This window comes from Lithobates pipiens, unplaced genomic scaffold (assembly GCF_037356315.1).
Source record: "Lithobates pipiens isolate NorthernLeopardFrog02 unplaced genomic scaffold, aLitPip1_a1.2 Scaffold_22, whole genome shotgun sequence".
Lineage (NCBI taxonomy): Eukaryota > Metazoa > Chordata > Amphibia > Anura > Ranidae > Lithobates > Lithobates pipiens.
This window is the reverse complement of record NW_027507784.1, coordinates 22,074,828-22,100,839: the sequence shown is the minus strand read 5'-3', so window position 1 is coordinate 22,100,839 and position 26,012 is coordinate 22,074,828. Positions and strand designations below refer to the sequence as shown.

The window sequence follows — 26,012 nt, the reverse complement described above, 5'->3', positions numbered from 1 at the left end:
TCTGCTAGTTGAGCTTACCTCCAGTAAGTTCACATTCCCTCGGCTCTCTCTGCTCAGCTACTCACAACTCCCTCTTCCAGGTGAGTGTGATCTCAGGGGGTCAGGCACATCCCCATCCCGCCCACTCAAGCAGAAGAAGTCAGGAGGCTCCCACCTACTCAAGCAGCAGCCTGCAGGAGAGAGGCTGGAAAACTTCTGGGGGAGGTACAGGGGCCAGAGAGTCTAGTCCCGATGTGTCTGGGCAGTAATTGCTAATGCTAAGAATGGCCATGAGTTGTCCCGACCGCGGCTCTGAATTCCCAGGGCTCAGCCTTTAGAGTCCGTAATATTCTTATATTTTCTCAGAGGGAGAAATTGCCCCATTGCCCCCCCTTCCCCCGGATCTGACCCTGTAGGTGGCAGTGTGTACCAAATGAATGGGATCAATGTGTACAGGGAAAAGAGGGTCAGTGTATACAGGAGGGCAGCGTGTAGAGAGGGCAGGACAGTGGGACACTGTGTACAGGAGGGGGAAATTTAAGGCTCCATTCACACTTGTGAGACTTGTCACGCAACTTTGGACATCAAAGTGGCATGACAAGTAATTTGGTAAGTACAGTAAAAGAAGACAGATAGTATTTTTAGGGTGAAAAAAATATACAAAAATATATATAAAAAATATCAAAATTTTATTTAAACATTCAAATATTTAAACATTCTCATCATATATATCCTATATATCCATACTGTAGATGGAAAGGGTGCAGTAGATTCAGATTCTCTACATGTTTTGCCACACAATGTCTTCCTCAGGAGACATTTAATCAAGAACTGCATATACGATCACTAAGGATTAAAAAAGACAATATATCTTAGATATTATAACAAAAAAGAAAAATCAATACAAATTCAAAAAACACAATAAACATATGCAGTAGGGATACACCGATACCATTTTTTTTTATAATGAGTATGAGTACTCACTTTTTTTTTGCGCTTTTTCAATGTAAATGTGTAAATATATGTTAATATATATATATGTAAAAATATTCACTAACAAAGCAAACAAAAAAAAAGTTTTAATTGTTTATCGTTTATAAAAAAAGCAGGAAAATAATAATTAAATGAAGGAAAATAGGGAGTTAATTAACGCTGATTTGAGTAAAAAAAAAAGGGTTAATAAGGGGTTAAACAGAGGAACATTTGCTTACCCCTTTGAGCTACAGATGAAGAAACAGAAAGATACAAAAAGAAACAATATTTCTTTTTATTCTAGTGTTTCTTCTTTAACACTTCAGCTGTCAACAAAAGAGACCCACTGACAGCTCGAAGAACCAAGCTTGAAAGTATCGGTTTCAGGTATCGGTGCATTTGCACGAGTACCGATACTTGTGAAAATACTCGGTATCAGAAACAATATTATTATCAATCTCGAATATGTGTGGGCCATAGACAATGTTAACCCTTGAAAGTTGCATGAAAGTCGTACCTGAATGTTATACAATGCAACAGTTGTCCATTATCACTGGTCAAAGCCAAAGTCGTATCCAAGTCACACCCATCCAAAATTGCGTCAAAGTTGAATCAAAGTTGCACTCCAAAGTCGGCGCAACTTTGGAGTCGTAGACTTGTGAATGGAGCCTAAATTGGAATGATTCCTTTGTTTTTTTTTTTGCTTATTTGATCCTAAACAGACTAAAAAGCCACACCCAATATTTAGCATACATTAGCCACACCCACTTTTTGCAGGCAGCATGCTAGCGCTGCAGGTCACCATCTCTCTGGCAGAAGCCCCACTGTATTACTTTGCCCAGGAGCCCATGATGCTATTAGGTCCTGGTCCTGGACTGTGTATGAACCCATTGGTCTCCTGGAGTGATGATATCTATCCAAGGAGCTCACCTTCTCCATACCAAAAGCCTGCTGCCATGCTGCCACATACTGTAGAAGCAGAGAAATTATTAGAAACAACCAACGTGATATTATACAGAATACTGAGGTAGAGTTTGTACCAAATCTTTTTCAACTGGAAAATGATTCAGAAGTCATTCCTTCCTTTAGATTTTCCTTAAGTGTGTTAAGTTTCTCATTCACTGTGCCCAGATTCCTATCTGCAGACATTCTTCTGTTGGACTTCTCTTGATGTGATTTTTCCAATTTAGTGAAGAGTAGAACGTCTCTGGCCAACATCCCCAGACTGGGCTGATTCTCCAGAGTCCAGGATTTTACCTCCTTATCGCTGTTGCCCAATTCATCTATCACCACAATCACTCTGCTTTTACCTGTAACAATTACAAATGCTGACATTAGTCTCTGGAAATAATTGGAAGGCGTATACGTTCAATCAATCCTGTCATTAGAGATTAAGAAGAGCTAAATAAAATCCCCACCACTAGATCCAGCTGGCCAGAACACAAAACTTAATTAAATGCTTATAACAATTTGGCTCCTGCAGGATCAGGCTCCTGCAAACGAGCCGTACAGTATTCAGTCGGTACCGCTGTATTGGCTGTTAAGCTGATCAGATTTTCTGACTGAAAATGCTCGATGACAGGCTGTTGGCAGAAAATCCGAATGTGTGTATGCTCCCCACACCCCTTCAACCTCTGCAGCACTCATATGTCTATTTCCCAAAGACAATCTCTGGATATGACACGGAGCATGTGCACTCAACTTCTTTGGTGCACCACGGCAAGGTCTGTTGTGAGTGGAACCTGTCCTGTTAAACCGTTGTATGGTCTTGGCCACTGGGCTGCAGGTACGTTTCAGGGTCTTGGCTTATAGTATAGGCCATCTTTATGTAGAGCATCAATTCTTTTTTTCAGATCCTCAAAGAGTTCTTTGGCATGAGGTGCCATGTTGTCACATGACATCAGGGGAGGGAAAATGGCTAATTGGGCCCAATTTGGACATTTTCACTTAGGGGTGTACTCACTTTTGTTGCCAGCGGTTTAGACATTAATGTCTGTGTGTTGAGTTATTTTGAGGGGACAGCAAATTTACTCTGTTATACAAGCTGTACTCTCACTACTTTACATTGTAGACAAGTGTCATTTCTTCAATGTTGTCACATGAAAGGATAGAAGAAAAGATTTACAAGAAATGTGAGGGGTGTACTCACTTTTGTGAGATACTGTAGAGCAGTGGTCATCTGTCCTGTCCTCAGGGCCCACTAACAGGCCATGTATTACCTTTGGGGAGATGCAGACTAGAATACTGCAATCACCTGTGATGTATTTCAGTTATCTTGCAAACCTGGCCTGTTAGTGGGCCCTGAGGACCGGGTTGATGACCACTGCTGTAGGGGGTTCTGGAACCAAATCTTCCACTTGATCCACAAAGTGTCACAAAGTGTCTGGAGTTATCTTAACCACTAGAGATCTGCAGTATAGCCGAATGACGGCTACAGCGCGGACCTGCTTTGCCGGGACTACGTCTATTGACAGAGAGGCGCGCATGGCGCGCTCTGTGATCAGCGAGTCTATGAGACTCGCCTGATCACGGATCGGAGCAGGGGGTTGATCCCAACCCCTTTACCACGTGATCAGCTGTCAGCCAATGACAGCTGATCACGTGACACAACAGAGCTGGTAATTGGCTATTTTTCCTCCTCGCGCTGACAGCGTGAGGAGAAAAAAAAAGCCGATCACCGGTGGCCGTGAGAGGGACTTCAGTCCCGATCATGGCCAGCTCATCAGTGCCCACCTGTCCTCTGCCAGTGCCACCTAAGTATTAAAAAAGTGTCCCCCATCAGTGCCACCCATCAGTGCCCATAGTGCCACCCATCAGTGCCCACAGTGCCACCCATCAGTGCCCACAGTGCCACCTATCAGTGCCACCTACCAGTGCCCACAATCTGCCTCAACAACAGTGCTGCACCCCAGTGCCACATACCCGTGCCCATCAGTGTCATCTACCAGTGTCCGTCAGTGCCCATCAGTGCCCAGCAGTGCCACCTATCAGAGCCACCTCTCAGAGCCACCTATCAGTGCCCATCAGTCCCATTTATTAGTGGTACCTATCAGTGCCCCTTAGTGCCACCCATCCGTCCCACCCATCAGTGCCATTTTATCTGTGCCCATCTTTGCCTATCAGTGCCACCTTATCTGTGCCTATTAGTGCCGCCTTAACTGTGCCTATCAGTGCCCACCAGTGCAGCCTATCAGTGCCCACCAGTGCCGCCTCGTCAGCGCATTTCAATGAAGGAGAAAATTACCTGTTTGCAAAATTTTATAACAAACTATGAAACATGATTTTAATTTTTTTTTGTTTGTTTAGCAAAAAATAAAACTCCCAGCTGGAATTAAATTCCACCAAAAGAAAGCTCTATTTGTGGGAAAAAAATGATAAAAATGTCATTTGGGTACAGTGTTGTATGGCCGCGCAATTGTCATTCAAAATGCGACAGCGCTGAAAGCTGAAAATTGGTCTGGGCAGGAGGGGGGTTTAAGTGCCCAGTAAGCAAGTGGTTAAACCAAGACCCCAGGTTAGCTCATCATAACCAATGTATTAAAGTGGTTGTAAACCGATTACAACCACTTTAACCTACAGGTAAGCCTTAATCTAGCCTAAAAGGTTTGGGAGATATTTGCAGAAATAGCAGCACTGATGTCTACAGAGCATGCGCAGGAGCACTGTGCGTGCCGTTTCTAACGGCGATCATGCTGTTGGTGGTGGCACCTTTGTCCTGCAGGGTGTTTTTTTTTTTTTGGTTTTTTTTTTAAGAGAGGGTTTACTTCCTCTTTAATAAGACTTCAAAACATACTCAATCGTTGATATCTTTTATCCTACTATAGCCCCTAAGACAGCCACCGCTGTCTACGGCGCATATGCACTGAGCGCGGCATTTCCAACAACGGAGCTGCCGCGCGTGTCGGCTCCCGTGCGCATGCGTGGAAATGACGGTTTCACTGAATGACAGCGGCAGAGCAGTGAGACCCCACCTAGAAGATGGATGCGCCGGACTACAGGGGACAGCGGTGACTTCGCTGGCTCCTGTGTCAGGTAAGTGACACATAATGGACTACTATGCGATGCGATGCATAGTAGTCCATTATGCTTTGCCTTTGCAGGGAATGAAAGAGGAAGTAAACTCATCAGGGTTTACTTCCTCTTTAAACTTACTCTCACGGGCGACCATGGCACACCTCAGGTCGCCATAGTTGGGGTTACCTCTCCTCCTATATCCTGACTTTGACTACAAATATACTTTGTGTGCATACTTTATTGAATAAAAATATTGAAACATAAACACATTGCCATTTTTGTAATAAAATGTGTATTTAAAAAAACAAAAACAAACTGGTGTATTAGTTCATGGGGTACCGAGAAAGTCCATTTAAAGTATTACTAGACCCACAACAGTAAAATCAGTCTATATATGCAGTAAATCATGCTTGTTATACTCACTGTGGAACTTAAGAGGTTAATCTGCCGCATTGTGTAAAAAGCCTGTTTCTCCAATCATCTCCTTCTTCCATCGTCCCCTAATAATTTCTGTATAATAAATGATTTCTATGGAGTCAGGCTGCACATGCTCAGTTTGGTGTGTATTGCTAGCAAGGTTTTTTTTTTTTCTTGAGAAGGTGCATGTGATCAGCACAGGGCCAATCAGCACTGTCCAGACAGAGGGTCAGGGGTCCTGCAGTCTCATAGGACAGTCAGAAAACTCCTTCTACAAGCTTTCACCAGGCACTGATAGAAGTCACAAGACTGCTATATACCGCTGACAAGGAAAAGGTATTTAGCAGTTTATATTTACTAAAATAATTGCATTTCTCTGCCCTGTGTACTGGGGGAGATCGGATATAGTGAATTGCTAGCAAGGTTTTTTTTTTTTTTTCTTGAGAAGGTGCATGTGATCAGCACAGGGCCAATCAGCACTGTCCAGACAGATGGTCAGGAGTCCTGCAGTTTTCATGGGACAGTCAGAAAACTCCTTCTACAAGCTTTCACCAGACACTGATAGAAGTCACGAGACTGCTATATACTGCTGACAAGGAAAAGGTATTTAGCAGTTTATATTTACTAAAATAATTGTATTTCTCTTCCCTGTGTACTGGGGGAGATCAAATATAGTGAATGCATGTTCCTGGGTTTAGTAACACTTTAAATAAAGGGGAGGGTTAGCTGCAGGTAGGTAGGCTTGATAAAGAGGCATTGCCTTCTTGAAACGCATAGCCACACTTCCTCCTGGGTTTAGTAACACTTTAAGCTTTATGTCAAATGGATTGCTAGTGTGAGGAAATGGTGCCCCCCCTCTGTTTTTTTTAGCTTGTAATTGGTAACAGTCTGATCTACACACTTGTTACACATGGTTTATCATTTAATTACACAAATAAGTTACTATAATGAAGCAGAATAATTTATAATATATTTCTTGGGCACAGGTGCTGCAATCTACTTCCAGGTAATTTGGAAGGGTTTTTATCTCACTCCTTTATCTTGCTAGATGCTTTTTACCACTTAGCACTCACTATGTATAGTTTACTATTTTTCTTACCAAGTGTAGATGACAAGTATAGCAGCTCTTCATCATACAAAGAAGTCTCATGATCTGTGAGAGGTTTGTACCCCCGATCCATGCAGTGATACAGGATCCCAAATTTACAAAGGGATACCATCGATTGAACTCCTTTCATATTGCCAGGAGAAATCTGATGAAATACGACTTGGTGGTTTCCAAATTCTTCAGATGACAGCAGTCTCTCCAACCAGCTACACTTGTACTTTTCAGAACAGGAGAAGATGCCAATGACAGAACTAGCAGGAGCTGATATTGTCTGAGAAGAAGAAAATATAAATTGGAACCAAAGAGCGGAATATGAGAGAGACAGGGGGGGTACACTTCATCAATCATATACATACTGCTTTTGATTAAAGCGGCGTTCCACCCACTTTTATAACTTATTCTCAAAATCATTCTCGCAGCATATTGATTGAGCAATGGAAACGTTTTTTTTTCTTTTTATGATCGCTTACCTGGATAGCACTGTTTTCAATGTCGTTTCCGGCCTTTGCCACTGGCAGATATGTCTGTCATATCTGGCGGCGCACTGTCTTCTTAGAACTATGCGCCATAATCAGGGCAGGACTTAGGGGGGCCCCTGGGCTTGAGTCAATTTCAGGCCCTACCTTCTATACATTACCGTATTTATCGGTGTGTAACACGCGCCGGCGTATAACACACACCCCAAGTTTAGGAGGGGAATTTTAAGGAAAAAAACTTTTAGGAGGGAAGTTTAAGGCAAAAACTTCCATTTAAAATGCCCATCAATTCAGCCTTATCAATGTCCATCTGCAGCCTTGTCCATCCATCTGAAGCCTTGTCGGTGTAATTTGCAGCCTTGTCAGTGTAGCCTTGTCATTTGCAACCTTGCCCCAGTGTCATTTGCAGCCTTGAAGTTTAAAAATGGTGCCGCCATGATACAGAGTCCTGTGTATCTCCGTGGCTCTCGGGTCCTCTCGCAGTCCCAAGCGGAGCCAAGAGTAGCCGAGTGTACTTGGCTCGGCTCGCATTCACTCCCAGTCCCTGTGTTATGTCCATTATAGGGCGGGACTGGGTGTGAATGTGAGCGGAGCTGAACCGAATTCCCTCGGCTATGTATCTCAGCAGGGCCCCCTATTGGGCGGGGCCCATGGGCTTGAGCCCAGTCAAGCCCAATGGTAAGTCCAGCCCAGGCCATAATTACCAGGAGTCAGTGTGGTTGGCTGCTGCTCGTCACCGTTATCTGGGTTGCCATCACACTTTTTCGACAACGCCAAAAGTTTTCAGTGCTGCGATCTTTTCATACTGTGCATGTGCAAGAACGGGCGGTGCATGCTGGTTATTCAGCTGCAACGTATCTCAGAAGAAAATGCTTGTGGACTTCACATGCTCACAAGCAAAATGGGAACTTACTACACATCGGAATAAAAGGTATTTTTTTTTATATCTAATATGTTTATTAGAGGGGCGGATGCTATTAAAATCATCAGTGGCATTAATGTTTGGCATGATCCAAAGTTTGGCTTTTAAAAAAAAAAATTTAAAATTCCGGCAGAGCTTTAAAGTGGAGTTCCACTCCAAAAAAAAAAACAAAATAATTGCAATGTGCTTAAAAAAAAACAAAAAAAAAAAACAGTAGAGGGTTGGGGAGGGGGGATTGTTTATTGGGTTGTATGTATAATAAGAATAAAATAAAAGGAGGATTGAATTAAAAACGTGATATATTTGAGCAGGAATAATGTAATCATTGGAAACTACCGAATATATGGTACAGTAATGGCCGAAATTGTTGGCACCCCAGAAATTTTTCCAGAATATCGAGTATTTCTCACAGAAAAGTATTGCAGTAACACATGTTTTGCTATATACACGTTTATTCCCTTTGTGTGTATTGGAACAAAACAAAAAAAGGGAGGAAAAAAAGAAAATTGGACATAATGTCACACAAAACTCCAAAAATGGGCTGGTTAAAAATTCTTGGCACCCTTAACTTAATATTTGGTTACACACCCTTTGGAAAAAATAACTGAAATCAGTCGCCTACTATAACCATCAATAAGTTTCTTACGCCTCCTGGAATTTTGGACCATCTTCCTTTGCAAACTGCTCCGGGTCTCTCTTATTGGAAGGGCGCCTTTTCCCAACAGCAATTTTAAGATCTCTCCACAGGTGTTCAATGGGATTTTGATCTGGACTCATTGCTTGGCACTTTAGAACTCTCCAGTGCTTTGTTGCCATACATTTCTGGGTGCTTTGACATATGTTTGGGGTCATTGTCCTGCTGGAAGACCCAAGATCTTAGAAGCAAACCCAGCCTTCTGACACTGGGCTCTATAGTGTGACCCAAAATCCTTTGGCAATCCTCAGATTTCATGATGCCTTGCACACATTCAAGGCACTCAGTGTCAGAGGCGGCAAAACAACCCCAAAGCATCATTGAACCTCCACCATATTTCACTGTAGGTACTGTGTTCTTTTCTTTGTAGACCTCATTCCATTTTCAGTAAACAGAATGGTCTCATCTGTCCACAAGATGTTTTCCCAGAAGGATTTTGGCTTACTCAAGTACATTTTGGCAAACTGTAGTCTTGCTTTTTTATGTCTCTGTGTCAGCAGTGGGGTCCTCCTGGGTCTCCTGCCATAGCGTTTCATTTAATTTAAATGTTGAAGGATAGTTCACGCTTAAAATGATGCTCCCTGAGCCTGCAGGACAACTTGGATTTCTTTGGAACTTGTTTGGGGCTGCTTATCCACCATCCCGATTTTCCTGCATTGCAACCTTTCATCAATTTTTCTCTTCCGTCCACGCCCAGGGAGATTAGCCACAGTGCCATGGGTTGCAAACTTCTTGATAATGTTGCGCACTGTTTACAAAGGCAAATCTAGATCTCTGGAGATAGATTTGTAACTAGGGATGGCCTTGCAGTTCGCCCGGCAGTCAGTTCGTGGTGAATTTTGAGTGTTTGTGATTCGCCAAATCGGCGGACTTCTGGCACTGTTCGCGCGGCGGACATATGCATTTACATTGTGAAAGAACTTTGACCCATGATGACACATCCAGGACAGCCATTTGAGACATTTCAGCACATGGACAATTGGACATTCCCCTTACCTTATAAATAGACCTTATCTGGCGGCCATTTTACATTCTGTCTTTTGTCAGTGTAGGGAGAGGTTGCTGTGTGGAGCAGGGAGAGACTGTAGTGACACAAATCGCTAGCTATTAGGTCCACAAAAGTCCTTTTAACTACTTCCCGACCGCCGGCCGTCAAATAACAGCCAGGCGGCGGACCTATTGTGGTGGGGGGGCGTCATATGACGTCCTCCCGTTTAAACAGGGAATGTGTGCGATCCTACCCATTGGGTATGGCTGTTTACCACGTGATCGGCCGTGATGAATTCACGGCCAATCACAGATGGTCACACCCCCACTGTGCATGGCACATGCACGCGATCGCGAACGCACTGCGCGTGCACGTCAGTGGTGGCGCGTTCCCCGGGAACACTGCTCGTCATCGATGCTGGTAAACAGCTATTGGCTGGCTGTTTACCCACGTGATCGGCTGTGATCGTTTCACAGCCGATCACTAAAATGTAAACAAACCGCGGTGACGAGATGTTACCGGATTCTTCTTCTCACACACCGATCGTGTGTGAGGAGGAGATTGCGGTAACATCTCGTTACCGCTTACAGTGTACACCAATCCCACTGATTGCCCCCTCCCAATAAAGAGGACCTGTCATCACCCATCATAGTACATGTCACTTAGGCCGCGTACACACGCGGGGACTGTTCGCTCAACCTTGTCCGCTGAGCAGTGTTTCGGCGGACAGTCCGCTCGTGTGTGGGGCTTCAGCGGACAGTTTCAGCGAACAGTCCGCTCAACAAAGTTTTTCGGAATTTCCGAAAAACTGTCCGCTGAAACTTGGTTTCAGCGGACAGTTCCCTCGTGTGTAGGCTTGTTCGACAAACTAAGTTGCGCGCATGCTCAGAAAGGATTTCCACGTCGGAAGGTTGCATTGCAGTGTATTGGACGTCGAAATTTTCGATCCGTCGTACGTGCCGATACATCATCTCGCTAGGTTTCAGCGGACTGTTCGTTCGTCGTGTGTAGGCAAGTCCGCTCATGCAAATTTTGAGCGGACTGTCCGCTGAAACTGTTTGACGAACAAGGTTGAGCGGACAGTCCCCGCGTGTGTACGCGGCCTCACAGTCCATCAGAGTACCTGTCATAGTTCATCAGAGTACTTGAGTACCTGTCACAGTCCATCAGAATACCCGAGTACCTGTCACCGCCCATCAGAGTACCCGAGTACTGTCCCGGTCCATCTGAGTATCCGAGTACCTGTCACGGCCCATCAGAGTACCTGAGTACCTGTCACAGCCCATCAGAGCACCCGAGTACCTGTCACGGCCCATCAGAGTACCCAAGTACCTGTCACGGTTCATCCGAGTACCCGAGTACCTGTCACAGCCCATCAGAGTACCCAAGTCCCTTTTTGAAGCCCATGCCTCATAGAATATACGTTGGGGTTTTGCTTTCCAAAATGGGGTCATTTTGTGGGTAATTGCACTGTCCTGGTGCTCCAGGACCTTCAAAAGTGTGATAGGTAGGAATGAAATGAGATGTGTCATTTATGCTCCTAGAACACCTGAACGTACTACTTCAATGTTCGGCCTCTCTATGTGACCAGGCTGTGTAAAAGTCCTACACATGTGGTATCGCCATACTCGGGAGGAGTAGCAGAATGTGTTTTGGGGTGTAATTTTTGCTATATACATGCTATGTGTTAGAAATATCTTATAAATTGACAACTTTGTGTAAAAAAAAGCGTTTTAATTTTTTTCCACATTTTCCAAAAACTTCTGGAAAAAAATAAACCGTTCAAAAGACTCATTATGCCTCACAGATTATACATTGGGGTGTTTGCTTTCCAAAATGGGGTCATTTTATTTGAAATTCCAATGTCCTGGTACTCCAGGGCCTTCAATAGGTGGTTGTGAAATGAGATGTGTCATATTTGCTCGTAGAACGTCTGAAGGTACTACTTGTTGGTGTTCTGTATGTGGCCAGGCTGTGTAAAAGTCTCACACATGTGGCATCCCCATACTCGGGAAGAGTAGCAGAATGTATTTTGGGGTGTAATTTGTTGTATGCATATGCTGTGTGTGAGAAATAACCTGATAATATGACAATTTTGTAAAAAAAAAAAAATAATAATAAAAAAAAATCTTAATTTTGCAAAGAATTGTGGGAAAAAATGACAACTTAAAACTCACTATGGAACTTACTTAATACCTTTGTAAAAAGGGGTCATTTGGGGGTATTTGTACTTTCCTGACTTGTTAGTGTCTCAAGAAATGATATACACCTGATGTACTGAAGGCCTGATCAGATGTGATCAATTTTCAGTGATTGGCACCATAGTTTATAGACTCTATAACTTTCACAAAGACCAAATAATAAACACTAATGTGGGTTATTTTTACCAAAGATATGTAGCAGTATAAATTTTGGCCAAAATTTATGAAGAAAAATTACTAATTAGCAAAAATGTATGACAGAAACAAAGAAAAGGGCATTTTTTTCACAAAATTTACGTCTTATTTTATTTATAGCACAAAAAATAAAAAAACCCACTAGTGATTAAATACCACCAAAAGAAAGCTCTATTTGTGTGGAAAAAAAGACGCATGTTTCATATGGGTACAGTGTTGCATGACTGAGTAATTGTCATTCAAACTGTGAGAGCGCAGAAAGCTGAAAATTGGTCTGGTCAGGAAGGGGGTGTAAGTGCACTGTATTGAGGTGGTTAAGGACTGGTATAGGTGTACAATATACAGGGTTCTGGTGCACTGCTGCTGACTGCTGACCGATTCTGCAGCTGTCTTTTGTCAGTGTAGGGACAGGATGCTGTGTGGAGCAGGGACAGTCAGTTTAATCACTAGCTATTACTATTAGGTCTACAAAGTTCCTTTTAAGGACTGGTATAGGTGTACGGTATATAGGGTTGTACACGTATAATATACTTTCTTTCAAATATAGGAAGCCTATTATACTTGACTGCTGAGCTGAGTGCTGACCGATTTTGCAGCTGTCTTTTATCAGTATAGGGACTGAGGGACGGTCTGCAAATCACTAGCTACTAGGTCCACAAAGGTCCTTTTAAGGACTGGTATAGGTGTACAGTATATAGGGTTGTACACATATAATATACTTTCTTTCAAATATAGAAAGCCTATTATACTTGACTGCTGTGCTGCTGAGCTGATTGCTGCCCGATTCTGCAGCTGTCTTTTATCAGTGTAGGGACTGAGGGACAGTTTGGTGTTTGGAGCAGGGACAGTCTGCAAATCACTAGCTACTAGGTCCACAAAGGTCCTTTTATAGGTGTACAGTATATAGGGTTGTACACGTATAATATACTTTCTTTCAAATATAGAAAGCATATTATATATCACGGTACTGGTGTCAGTGCTCTTCATCTCGGTGCTGGTGTCAGTGCTCTCTATCACAGTGCTGGTGTCAGTGCTCTCTATCGTGGTGCTGGTGTCAGTGCTCTCTATCACGGTGCTGGTGTCAGTGCTCTCTATTTCGGTGCTGGTGTCACTGCTCCCTATCTCGGTGCTGGTGTCAGTGCTCTCTATCATGGTGCTGGTGTCAGTGCTCTCAATCTCAGTGCTGGTGTCAGTGCTCTCTATCTCAGTGCTGGTGTCAGTGCTCTCTATCTCAGTGCTGGTATCAGTGCTCTCTATCTCCGTGCCGGTGTCACTGCTCTCTATCTCGATGTTGGTGTCAATGATCTCTATCTCGGTGCTGGTGTCAGTGCTCTCTATCACGGTGCTGGTGTCAGTGCTCAGTCTCTATCGCGGTGCTGGTTTCAGACAGTGAGGCAGATAGCAGCGGAGAAGCCAATCAGCAGGCAGTGCCAGCACCATGGCTGAGGATCAGCACTGGACTGGCACCTCCGGACCACCGCAGTGGAGCCCTGCATAGGTAAGGGGGTAAGGGCCGGGTAGAGGGAGGGACTCAAGCACAGGTTGACACACTGGGACACTGGCACAGGACTGCGCTTCCCTGACTGTGGCACTGATCATCTCCTGCACCCCCTTCATAGCCTGGCCTGGCCTTGCCTCTCCTCCATTGCCTTCATGCGCTCCTGAATTATCCAAATTTTACAGATAAAAAAAGAATGCTTGCCGTTGTCGATCCCAGATTCACTTAATACTTTTGTTATGTCAGTGTCCATGTGGTGGGACTATGTGTGCACAACTAGTAAGTATTTTGTGGCTGAAAATATAACCTGTAGGTTTTTAAGGTTCGCCTGCCATTAAAGTCAATGGGGTCCGTCGCAAACTTTGCCGTTCGCAAACTTTTGGCCGCATTCCCGGTTCGCGTTCACAAAACGTCCCGTCGGAAGTTCGTCCATCACTACTTGTAACCTTGAGATTGTTGATATTTGTCCACAATTGTGGTTCTCAAGTCCTCAGACAGTTCTCTTCTCCTCTTTCTGTTGTCCATACTTAATGAGGCACACACAGACGCACAATGCAAAGACTAAATGAACTTCTCTCCTTTTTTATTTGCTTTCAGGTGTGATTTTTATATTGCCCACACCTGTTACTTGCCCCAGGTGAGTTTAAAGGAGCATCACATGCTTGAAACAATCTTATGTATCCACAATTTTGAAAGGGAGCCAATCATTTTGACCAGCCCATTTTTGGAATTTTGTGTGACATTATGTTCAATTTGCTTTTTTTCCTCCCTTTTTTTGTTGTGGTCCAATACACACAAAGGGAATAAACACGTGTATAGAAAAACATGTGTTAGTGTAATACTTTTCTGTAAGAAATACTCGATTTTCTGGAAAAATTTCTGGGGTGCCAACAATTTCGGCCATGACTGTATATGAATGAAGCGATGAAACTCTAAGCTGTTGCACAGATCTTTTTCTGTTTTGTTGTTCTCATGTAAAAGAAATAAAGAATAATAATAAAAAAAAAAAAAACATTTGGAGAAATTTTTTATTCACCTCTAAATGCCTGTTGCTAGGCGGTCCCTCGTAGTCTGCCTCCTTCGGCGCCTAGGCTCCTGACGTCACTTCTCCCAGCGCAGGAATGGAGATCGCCTTTCCCCCCTCCCTCTTGTCAGTCATCTGGGACATGTGACAGGTCCCAGATGCTTGCGTGGCCAGTGACGGCGCAGTGCGGCTCACCCGTGCGCAGTGGGTGCGCACACAGTTACACAGCCAGGAGCACCCACAGTTGCTGGTGCCGCCGAGTGTGGGGGGGGTGAGTGGGGCTTCGATCCCGTGCATCGCTGGACCCTAGGACAGGTAAGTGTCCTTATTTTAAAAGTCAGCAGCTGCAGTATTTGTAGCTGCTGACTTTTATTTATTTATTTTTTTAAGTGGGAACCCCGCTTTAAGTAGTACACTCATTTGGGTAAGAGTCAGTGTGAATGCTGCACTTTGTGTTTCATATTATTTTGTCTTTTTGCCTTGAAATTTGTCATATAACAGCCTCCCCTGTGCACGCCCCTGCACGCCTCAATGAGATTCGGGTGATCACCGATCCAAGTCCCGGCCCCTTACCATTTGATCAGCTGTCAGCCAATGACAGCTGATCACATGGTCAAAACAAAAGCTCAGTGATCTTTTTTTTCTCCTCACCCTGACAGTGGAGGAGAAAAAAAAAAGCTGATCACCGTCTCATCTGAAAGGGAGATTGGTCCCGAAGAGGAAGAGGCAATTATGTCTCATTTATGCCACCTGACAGTGCCAACAGTGCCCACAAGTGCCACCTATCAATGCCCACAAGTGCCACCTATCAATGCCTACCAGTGGTGTCAATCGGTGCAACCTAGAAGTGCTGCCTATCAATGTAAAAGATCAGTGCCCATCACTGCCACCCATCAGTGCCCATCACTACTACCTATCAGTGCCCATCAGTGAACATCAATGATGGACAAAAATAACATGTTTTAAAAGAAAATAAATTAATTTTTTTTTTTATTCGGTCTTTTTACATTTTTTTAACAAAAAATAAAAAATGATAAAAATGTCATTTGGGCACAGTGTAGTATGATTGCGCAATTGTCATTCAAAGTGCATCAGTGCTGGAAGCTGAAAATTGTTCCAAATAGAAGGGGGGGCTGGGGGGGGGGTTTAAACACTTTCAGACCGGCCCATTTTGCTGACCAAAGATCAGACCACTTTTTGCGATTTGGCACTGCGTCGGTTTAACTAACAATTGCGCGGTCGTGTGACGTGGCTCCCAAACAAAATTGACGTCCTTTATCTCCCACAAATAGAGCTTTCTTTTGGTGGTATTTGATCATCTCTGCAGGTTTTTATTTTTTGCGTCATAAGCAAAAAAAAAGTGACAATTTTGAAAAAAAAAACACATTATTTTTTACATTTTGCTATAATAAATATCCCCCAAAAATGTATAAAAAATATGATAGGTATTCTTCTACATATTTTGGGTAAAAAAAAAAAAAAAATCACAATAAGCGATTATTGATTGGTTTGCACAAAAGTTATAGCGTTTACAAAATAGGGGATAGTTTTATGGCATTTTTATTAATATTTTTTTTTTTTTTTACTAGTAATGGTGGTGTTCAGCGATTTTTATTGTGACATTATGGCGGACATATCAAACATTTTTGACACATTTTTGGGACCATTGTCATTTATACAGCAATCAGTGCTATACAAACGTCCTGATTCCTGTGTAAATGACACTGGCAGTGAAGGAATTAACCTCTACGTGGCAGTGTAGAGGTTAAGTGTGTCCTAGGGGTGTGTTGCTAACTGTGGGGGGCGTGGCTGTGTTTTACATGTCACTGACCTCTGCTCCAATCAAAGGGAGCAGAGATCAGTGGCAATGCTGCTAGGCAGGACGGGGAGATGTTTGTTTACATTAGCATCTCCCCATTCTTCCCCCCCCCGTGAGACGATCGTGGGTATCCCCATGGTGATCGAGTCCGCAGGAGCTGTGATCAGACTCACGGAGGTCATGACCGGCGCATGCGTGCACTGCCGGCGGCGTGCAAGCGAATGGAAGGCGGGAAATTTAAAGGGACGTATCTGTACGACCATTTGCCTGTCTGTTCCATTCTGCCGACATTCGTCGGCATGCGCCGGTCGGGAAGTGGTTAAGTGCCCAATTAGCAAGTGGTTAATGTATTCTATTGGGCAGAATTGTATTTATTCACCTTCATACCCCTTTCGCACTGGGGCAGTGGGTCCGTTAGCAGTGTTATAGCGGTGCTTTTCAGCCTCTAGCAGGGGGCTTTTAATCCCCCTCCCGCTAGCCGCTGCGGAAAGGGATACTAGCACCCGTTTTGCGTTCATTTCAATGGTTGGGGCAGTGGAGGAGTGCTGTATACACCGCTCCCCCGTTGCCCCAAAGATGCTGCTTGCAGGATTTTTTTTCCCATCCTGCAAGCGCACGGAAGAAGAGGCAGCTTACAGGCACTATTTTTTTAGCACAAACGCACCTGTAAAATGCCTGCGTGAAAGGGGTGTTATTCATGTGCCCTCGTTTTTTTCTATCCAAAATGCTCATCTTTTAAAAACGCAGGTCGTCAGGTGATTTATTTATTTTTTCATCTTTTTTGCACACTTCTCTTCTAAAATGCCTGCAAATGCCTATGTGTGCATGGAGACATAGGTCAACACACGGGTGCGTTTACAGACTGAAAAAAGAAATGCCAAATTCCTGTAAAAGCTGTGGTTTTTTTTCTGCCCAGTGTGCAAGTTTTTTTTTGTTTTTCAGTGTCGCAGTTTTTTTTAAATGTAAACTTTGTGATGCTAATAAATAATAAAAAAAATAAAAAAATTAAATAAATCAGCAGGAAAATAATAGTTGAAGGGAGAAGGAGAAGAAGTAAATATGTAGGGCTGATTAGAGTAAACTAAGGGTTAATAAGGGGTTAAATAGACTATTATTTTAATTATTTATTTATTTATTGGTTGGTCAGGTTGCTTTAACTGACATCACCTGCAAATAAAAGTTCATCCCTTTGATCTGCAGATAAATGAAATAGAGTAAATATAAAAGTAACAATGTAACTACATATCTCTCTTACTCCTGTCTGAATAGTATTTATAAACTTTATAGCTCTTGATTTCCTGTCTGGTCAATGTTTACAAACAATGTTACTTTGTATCTCTCTATCTGCTTTCTGAACAGTATTTATAAACAATGTTACTTTGTAGCTCTCTATTTCATGTCTGATCAATGTTTATAAAGAATTTTACTTTGTCTCTCTCTATTTTTGAGTCAGACCATCTTCATTTGACAGCTTTCAGATCTGCTGAATTAACGCAGCAACTCCCAGCTTTATTTTCAGAGCCAACATTTGCTGAAAATGAGGAAGGGAGATGCAGTAGAGGGGCAGAAGGATTGGAAAGGGAAGATTTACTAAAACCAGTGCACACAAAGTCTGGTACAGCTGTGCATAGCAACCAATCAGCTTCTAGGTTTTAGCCCGCGCTCACATTGAGGGCAGGTTTGAAATTGTGCGATTTCAGTTGAACTCGCATGATTTCAATCCGGCATTTCAGTCCGACTCCGGGTTGCAGGTTCATGCACAGATGTCTATTAAAATTTCCCCCAAGATCAGTGACGTGACTACATGGACTACTTTGGGAATAGACAAAGTCCGCATCACTCCGATTCAGACTGTGCCATTGCCGAAAATAGGCTCCGATTTGGCATGTCAACGCTGGCTTATGGTCAAAGCTTAACCGGTTCCCGACCGGCGCACGCCGATGTACGTCGGCAGAATGACACGGGCAGGCATATTGGCGTACAGGTACGTCCAATCTTTATTGCCGCCCTGCCATCACAAGCGCGCCGCGGACTCGATTGCCGCAGGCATACCTGCGATCGTCTCATGGGGGGCGGGTCTCACTGTAAACAGCATTTCCCCATTCTGCCTAGCAACTAGCAATTAGTGACGCTGATCTCTGCTCCATGTGATTGGAGCAGAGATCAGTGTTCACTAAATGAAAGCCCAGCCCCCCACAGTTAGTAACACACCCCTAGGAACACTTAACCCCTACACTGCCACCCACTGGTAAACCACTTCACTGCCAGTGTCATTTACACAAGAATCACTGCATTTATATAGCAGTGATTGCTGTATAAATGACAATGGTCCCAAAATGTGTCAAAAATGTCGCAGTCACAATAAAAATCACTGATCGCCGCCATTAATAGTAAAAAAAAAATATATTAATAAAAATGCCATAAAACTATTCTCTATTTTGTAAACGCTTATTGCGTTTTTTTTTAACCAAAAATATGTAGAAGAATACGTATCGGCCTAAACTGAGGGAAAAAACATGTTTTTTTTTTTATATATTTTTGGGGGATATTTATTATAACAAAAAGTAAAAAATAATGTGTTTTTTTCAAAATTATCGCTCTATTTTTGTTTATAGCGCAAAAAATAAAAACCGCAGAGGTGATCAAAAACCACCAAAAGAAAGCTCTATTTGTGGGAAAAAAAGGACGCCAATTTTGTTTGGGAGCCACGTCGCACGACCGCACAATTGTCAGTTAAAGCGTCGCAGTGCCGAATCGCAAAAAGTAGTCAAGTCTTTGACCAGCAAAATGGTCCGGGGCTGAAAGTGGTTAAATTGAACAAGCTGAAGTTAGAATTTTATTGGTTACTATACTCAGCTGCACCAGATTCTGTGTGCACCAGTTTTAGTAAATCACCTCGGAAGTGTTACACATGGCTTGTGTATTTTGGTTATATTTTTTTGGGGGGTGTGTAGCACATCCTGTATCCTCAATGGGTATTATAGAACAGCAATGCTTTAACTGTGAGTATAAGAAGTAGAATTCATACGTTTTTTAAACTTCAGAACTTAGAGACCTAAGACATGATGAGAACATGAGTTCTGCAATTCAAAAACACATACATTACCCGTATAACCACTATAATATTCATGGTAGTGCTGAGAATCTTGATCATAATAAATAAAGAAATCAGATACAATACCACACAACTTAGAAGGTTAGTACACTGTGCTACTTCTGTTCATTTACTCACATTTAATGTTCTTGATGTTGGTTGAATGGGGTCTGATTTTGGATGATATTCTAGAAAATATAGAAATGATTTCATAATTCTGACCACAATACAATAGTTATCGAATGCTCTGTACACACGGTCGGACTTTCTTACGGAAAACGTGCGATCGGATCTTGTTGTTGGAAAATCCGATCATGCATGGGCTCCATTGGACTTTTTCTGTCTGAATTTCCGACACACACAGTTTCAGATCTGGATCTAAAATTTTCCGACAAAAGCAAAATCAGATCGTTTAAATTCCGATCGTGTGTAGACAATTCTGACGGACAAAGTGGCACGCATGCTCAGAATAAATTACGAGACGGAAGCTATTGGCTACTGGCCCGTTTATAGTCCCATTGTACGTGTTCTACGTCACCACGTCCTGAACGGTTGGATTTTCCGACAACTTTGTGTGACCGTGTGTATGCAAGACAAGCTTGGGCCAAAATCCGTCAGGAAAAAATCTGACGGATTTTGTATTCAGAATGTCCGACCGTGTGTACAGGGCATAAGATTCTACATCAACTTCTAAATTAAATAAAGTCCACCACCAAAGGTAAAAGGAATTCCTTTGGACTTTTCAAAAATTAGGTTCTCCTCCTGTTGTCATCTCAGCCACCATTTTTTTTTTCCAGAACGGAATAGCCAACTTCTAAAGTCTACTCAACATTGATAAAATAAACCGGCGTATTCCTCTAGCTAAGGGGAAGGGCGATGTGGAAAATTACCTGTAGGTTGGCGGAAAAGCTTTAGACTCTTTAGTTTCTGAACCAACAACTGTTGGTTGTGTTTTTCTTCTTGAAGGAAGTAGAGGAGATCACCAGCCCACCTTTCAATCTTGGACTGAACCCACATCACCCATTTTTTATCTGTATAATTTTGCAGATCATCAATCAGCACAATCACGTTGTCCTTCCCTGTGTACAAGGAAGAGATCAATAATCAATACTGTGCAGATTTCACCAAAGAATTGTAGAAGAACAATGTTCCCCTGGTCAATGACTTGTATTGTTACAAACAAATATGTTAATAAACCTTACTCAGATAACCTACCAGCTGCCATGTAGATTCCACAACCTTCCTTCTACCTGGAACAACTTCTTGCTTCCTGTGCACTAAATGGGGGGGGGGGGGGGAGTATTTCTGCTACAGTCACATGATCACTCCCATCATTATAAAACAAAAACGGCTGAGGACAGCAATGATCCAATCACATGAGCAGGAAACTGCATTGCTAGGGCGGCTCTATATACCAAGAATGCAAACATACAAGTTTGTTTGAAAGCAGAATTAAATTCTAAAATGTAAAAAATAAAAAATAATGGATAGGTGGTAGAGATTTTTAGCAGAATTAACATCTCCAATCACTTCTGCCAATAAACGTTCTTCCTCTTTGCCTTAGCAATTTCTTTATGTTCTGTGTACACTGTGTGGCACATGCAGCTCACCCTCTCTTCTCATTTCAGGTGCCAGGTTTCACATGCAGCTCCTATGTGCAAGAGTAGGAACTCCATCATCAGTGGTTGCCCAATAGCCAAAAAGGATTGCCATGGGACCCAAAAGAATCAGTAGCAGAGAAGACAGCAACAGACAAGGCAGAGGTGACAGGTACATGGACCTAAAGATTTCCACATATTTTCATATGTGGAAGGGAACTTTTAGAGAGGACGTTAACCCGGGAAAAAATAAAACATAAAAATAAACCCTGCAAAGCAAAGGCATAATGAGCTAGTCACCAATTTTGTTGAAAGTAACCGACGCCCCGTTAACAGGCGCTAACACCAAATTTTGTGCTTGTTTTCTGGGGGCTGTGGAATTTTTTAGTATACTTCTATTTAGCAGCTGTTTTAAAAGGGATTTAAACTTGAAACCCACTCAAATGTCATAAAAAATCTATAAAATGAATCAATGCATCAAACGATAGACCAATTCACCAATAGAGAAACAGCGTGTAATACTGCGTTTACAATGGATGATAATTAAGTGCAATAATCTGTTCAAAATAAAACATTTATATATACTAATCATGCATGAGTAATTAGTGTGCATTCAGTTCATAAAAACGACACATATATCCAAACTTGTGGTTCGACTCAAATGTTCAATAATTCTCCCTTAATGGTCAATCCAATCAGGGAAAGATCTGCCACAGTTCTTTAGGTATATGGTGTATATTGCACCTCTGCCAGAAATACACCTCCACACGTGCACTGATATACACACAAGTCACACCGGAGGATATGTGAAAGTGAAAGATCCCCCTTTGGTATTATTCTTACCAGACTCAGCTGGTTTCACAAGCCTTATAGATCACTCTTGCTGGCTCCTAGTACAGGGTTCCATCAACGTCATATACCAGGTGTTCAAAATCTCAGAGAAGGGCAATCATAAAAAACACATATAGTGCAATTCCGTCATACACCAAAAGTTTTATGTAGTAAAAAATCCCAGAAATATTGCACTCACAAACGTAAAATCTGTAAAAGCATTGGTTCACTCTAAATGCACAGCTTGTTGAATCAACCAGGATGAAAGAGAGTCCTACCACCCACAGCTATGAGTTGTTACACGCTAATAGCTCACGGTCTGACTGTCTGTCTTTCTTCTCTCCTGTCAGCCCTGCTATGCTCATAGCGTATGGTTCCACCCTGGCGCGTTTCGTCGTATTGACATCATCTGAAGGTGGAGTCATACGTTCCCATCACCTTTTTATATATACCTAGGGCCAATGTTATTAACCCTTCGTAGACTTCTGCCATTAATTATTCTATGCACCTTGCTACTCCATATTCAGCTCTGTCACTAACTAACAAACACAGGACATCCCAAACTTCACTTAAAATATGCAATCCTCATTTACATCAATTATATCAATTAATCCCGATCCTATGTCCTCACTAACTAGTGCGGGGGTATCGGATCACACAATCGGAGATATACTGTTCATGCTGCTGGTTGTATGCGGTTGGAGTGTGTCATGCAAAAAAGGTGTTCTACATAAAAAAGTATTCACCTCAATCAAATCTCTACATAGGAAAGTATTCACCTCAATAAAATCTCTACGTAGGAAAGTATTCACCTCAATCAAATCTCTACATAGGAAAGTATTCACCTCAATAAAATCTCTACGTAGGAAAGTATTCACCTCAATAAAATCTCTACGTAGGAAAGTATTCACCTCAATCAAATCTCAATAGGGAAGGCGACAGTGCGCTCGTTCCAATCTTTTTTTATTTATTTATTTTATTATATTATTTATTTCTGGTGGGGGCTTCGCCAGGAAGACCTCAATGTTTAATTGACCAACCTGAGACGTGATTATGCTCCGCTTATCATCCAGCTTAACGCTCGGCACAAGATTACAACTATTTGGTGACAATCCAACCATGCTCAGTAAATGGTTCATTCACCTTTCCCTATCAACGGAAAGGTTCACCTAGCCTGCACAAAATCCCCTCCGCTGGACGCATATTTATCTTCTCTGAAGTTAGACCATACATCACACGATCTCAATTGTGAGTGAAGGTTCCAAACTAGCAGTTATAGCCGTTATAATAAACTGCACCTTAAATGTAAATCCACTAATATATAAATCCATCTCTCCTCGGGGTCTATTATAGACACTGCATGAGACCGGATCAATTCTCATATTAATCGCTCATCCTAGATTCGATTTCTTTGCGAGCAGAGGACCATGATGATTACATAGTTCTAACTAGCTAGTATATCTCAAATGTAATACTTAAAACTACATAAAATCGGGATATTTCTGCATTCACCCCACTTATCTTGATCACCCACCCAAATAAAAATTATTAAAAGGGAAGGATTAAATTCGGAACTATTCATATATTGAACAACCTCCCTCATTTTAGCATCAGTTTAAAAAAGGAAAGAAACATCTTAATTACATAAAGAGCCAACATGATTCGATAATTCACTGGCTACCCTTGGCATACATACAGCCATATTCGTAAAAACAATCATTAGACATCAAAAAAATATATAGGATAATAATACAATTATACTAAACCACAATAAAACAGCAATATTAAAGAAACACAAATTCTATAAAGCATGTATATGTGTATATATATATATATATATATATATATAAAAAAAAATATATAAAGAAATATAAAAAAAATTATTTGTAAATATATTTCCCCAACCAATCTATAAAGCTCCTCCCTCCCTCCCCAACAGGAATCTATTTTGCTAAGGTGAGTCGCATCATTACTTTTAATGTTCATCTGCCACTAATTAACACAACTTTTATAAGTCAACCGACAATATTGATTGAATGTTTCATTAGCGATTTTTTATAAAATAATAAAATATTGTCGGTTAACTTATAAAAGTTGCGTTAATTAGTGGCAGATGAACATTAAAAGTAATGATGCGACTCACCTTAGCAAAATAGATTCCTGTTGGGGAGGGAGGGAGGAGCTTTATAGATTGGTTGGGGAAATATATAAATCAAGATAATAAGTGCAGTATAGCCTCTGTGAGTATGTGTTTAGAGGTTCTATTCAGTGGAACATTGGTGTTTTTATATACACGCATATATATACATTTTTTTATATTTTTTTATATTTCTTTATATATATTTTTATATATATATATATATATATATATATATATATATATATATATATATATATATATATACATACACATATGCATGCTTTTTAAAATTTGTGTTTCTTTAATATTGCTGTTTTATTGTGGTTTAGTATAATTGTATTATTATCCTATATATTTTTTTGATGTCTAATGATTGTTTTTCCGAATACGGCTGTATGTATGCCAGATGTTTCTTTCCTTTTTTAAACTGACGCTAAAATGAGGGAGGTTGTTCAATATATGAATAGTTCTGAATTTAATCCTTCCCTTTTAATAATTTTTATTTGGGTGGGTGATCAAGATAAGTGGGGTGAATGTGGAAATATCCCGATTTTATGTAGTTTTAAGTATTAAATTTGAGATATACAAGCTAGTTAGAACTATTTTAGAGAAATAAGTAATCATCATGGTCCTCTGCTCGCAAAGAAATCTAATCTAGGATGAGCGATTAATATGAGAATTGATCCGGTCTCATGCAGTGTCTATAATAGACCCCGAGGAGAGATGGATTTATATATTAGTGGATTTACATTTAAGGTGCAGTTTATTATAACGGCTATGACTGCTAGTTTGGAACCTTTACTCACAATTGAGATCGTGTGATGTATGGTCTAACTTCAGAGAAGATAAATATGCGTCCAGCGGAGGGGATTTTGTGCAGGCTAGGTGAACCTTTCCGTTGATAGGGAAAGGTGAATGAACCATTTACTGAGCATGGTTGGATTGTCACCAAATAGTTGTAATCTTGTGCCGAGCGTTAAGCTGGATGATAAGCGGAGCATAATCACGTCTCAGGTTGGTCATTTAAACATTGAGGTCTTCCTGGCGAAGCCCCCACCAGAAATAAATAATATAATAAAATAAATAAACAAAAAAAGATTGGAACGAGCGCACTGTCGCCTTCCCTATTGAGATTTTATTGAGGTGAATACTTTCCTATGTAGAGATTTTATTGAGGTGAATACTTTCCTATGTAGAGATTTTATTGAGGTGAATACTTTTTTATGTAGAACACCTTTTTTGCATGACACACTCCAACCGCATACAACCAGCAGCATAAACGGTATATCTCCGATTGTGTGATCCGATACCCCCGCACTAGTTAGTGAGGACATAGGATCGGGATTAATTGATATAATTGATGTAAATGAGGATTGCATATTTTAAGTGAAGTTTGGGATGTCCTGTGTTTGTTAGTTAGTGACAGAGCTGAATATGGAGTAGCAAGGTGCATAGAATAATTAATGACAGAAGTCTACGAAGGGTTAATAACATTGGCCCTAGGTATATATAAAAAGGTGATGGGAACATATGACTCCACCCTCAGATGATGTCAATACGACGAAACGCGTCAGGGTGGAACCATACGATATGAGCATAGCAGGACTGACAGGAGAGAAGAAAGACAGACAGCCAGACCGTGAGCTATTAGCGTGTAACAACTCATAGCTGTGGGTGGTAGGACTCTCTTTCATCCTGGTTGATTCAACAAGCTGTGCATTTAGAGTGAACCAATGCTTTTACAGATTTTACGTTTGTGAGTGCAATATTTCTGGGATTTTTTACTACATAAAACTTTTGGTGTATGACGGAATTGCACTATATGTGTTTTTTATGATTGCCCTTCTCTGAGATTTTGAACACCTGGTATATGATGTTGATGGAACCCTGTACTAGGAGCCAGCAAGAGTGATCTATAAGGCTTGTGAAACCAGCTGAGTCTGGTAAGAATAATACCAAAGGGGGATCTTTCACTTTCACATATCCTCCGGTGTGACTCGTGTGTATATCAGTGCACGTGTGGAGGTGTATTTCTGGCAGAG

General features: G+C 41.6%; 1 protein-coding gene across 6 annotated transcripts in view; it reads right to left on the bottom strand.

Annotated features, from left to right (window-relative positions):
* Positions 1-647: 647 nt before the first annotated feature.
* Positions 648-26,012, bottom strand: part of LOC143923394 (uncharacterized) — a 372,703-nt gene continuing 347,338 nt past the window's right edge. For 5 of the 6 annotated variants that reach the window (XM_077447049.1, XM_077447046.1, XM_077447050.1 and 2 more), the window contains 4 exons: positions 20,292-20,480; positions 19,540-19,589; positions 6,482-6,761; positions 648-2,261 (listed from right to left, as the gene is read on the bottom strand). In XM_077447049.1, the coding sequence (XP_077303175.1) occupies positions 2,002-2,261; positions 6,482-6,761; positions 19,540-19,589; positions 20,292-20,480 (779 nt within the window). In that variant the 3' untranslated portion in view covers positions 648-2,001. The remainder of the gene's footprint in view (positions 2,262-6,481; positions 6,762-19,539; positions 19,590-20,291; positions 20,481-26,012) is intronic. The other variant, XM_077447047.1, reaches the window with a different exon arrangement.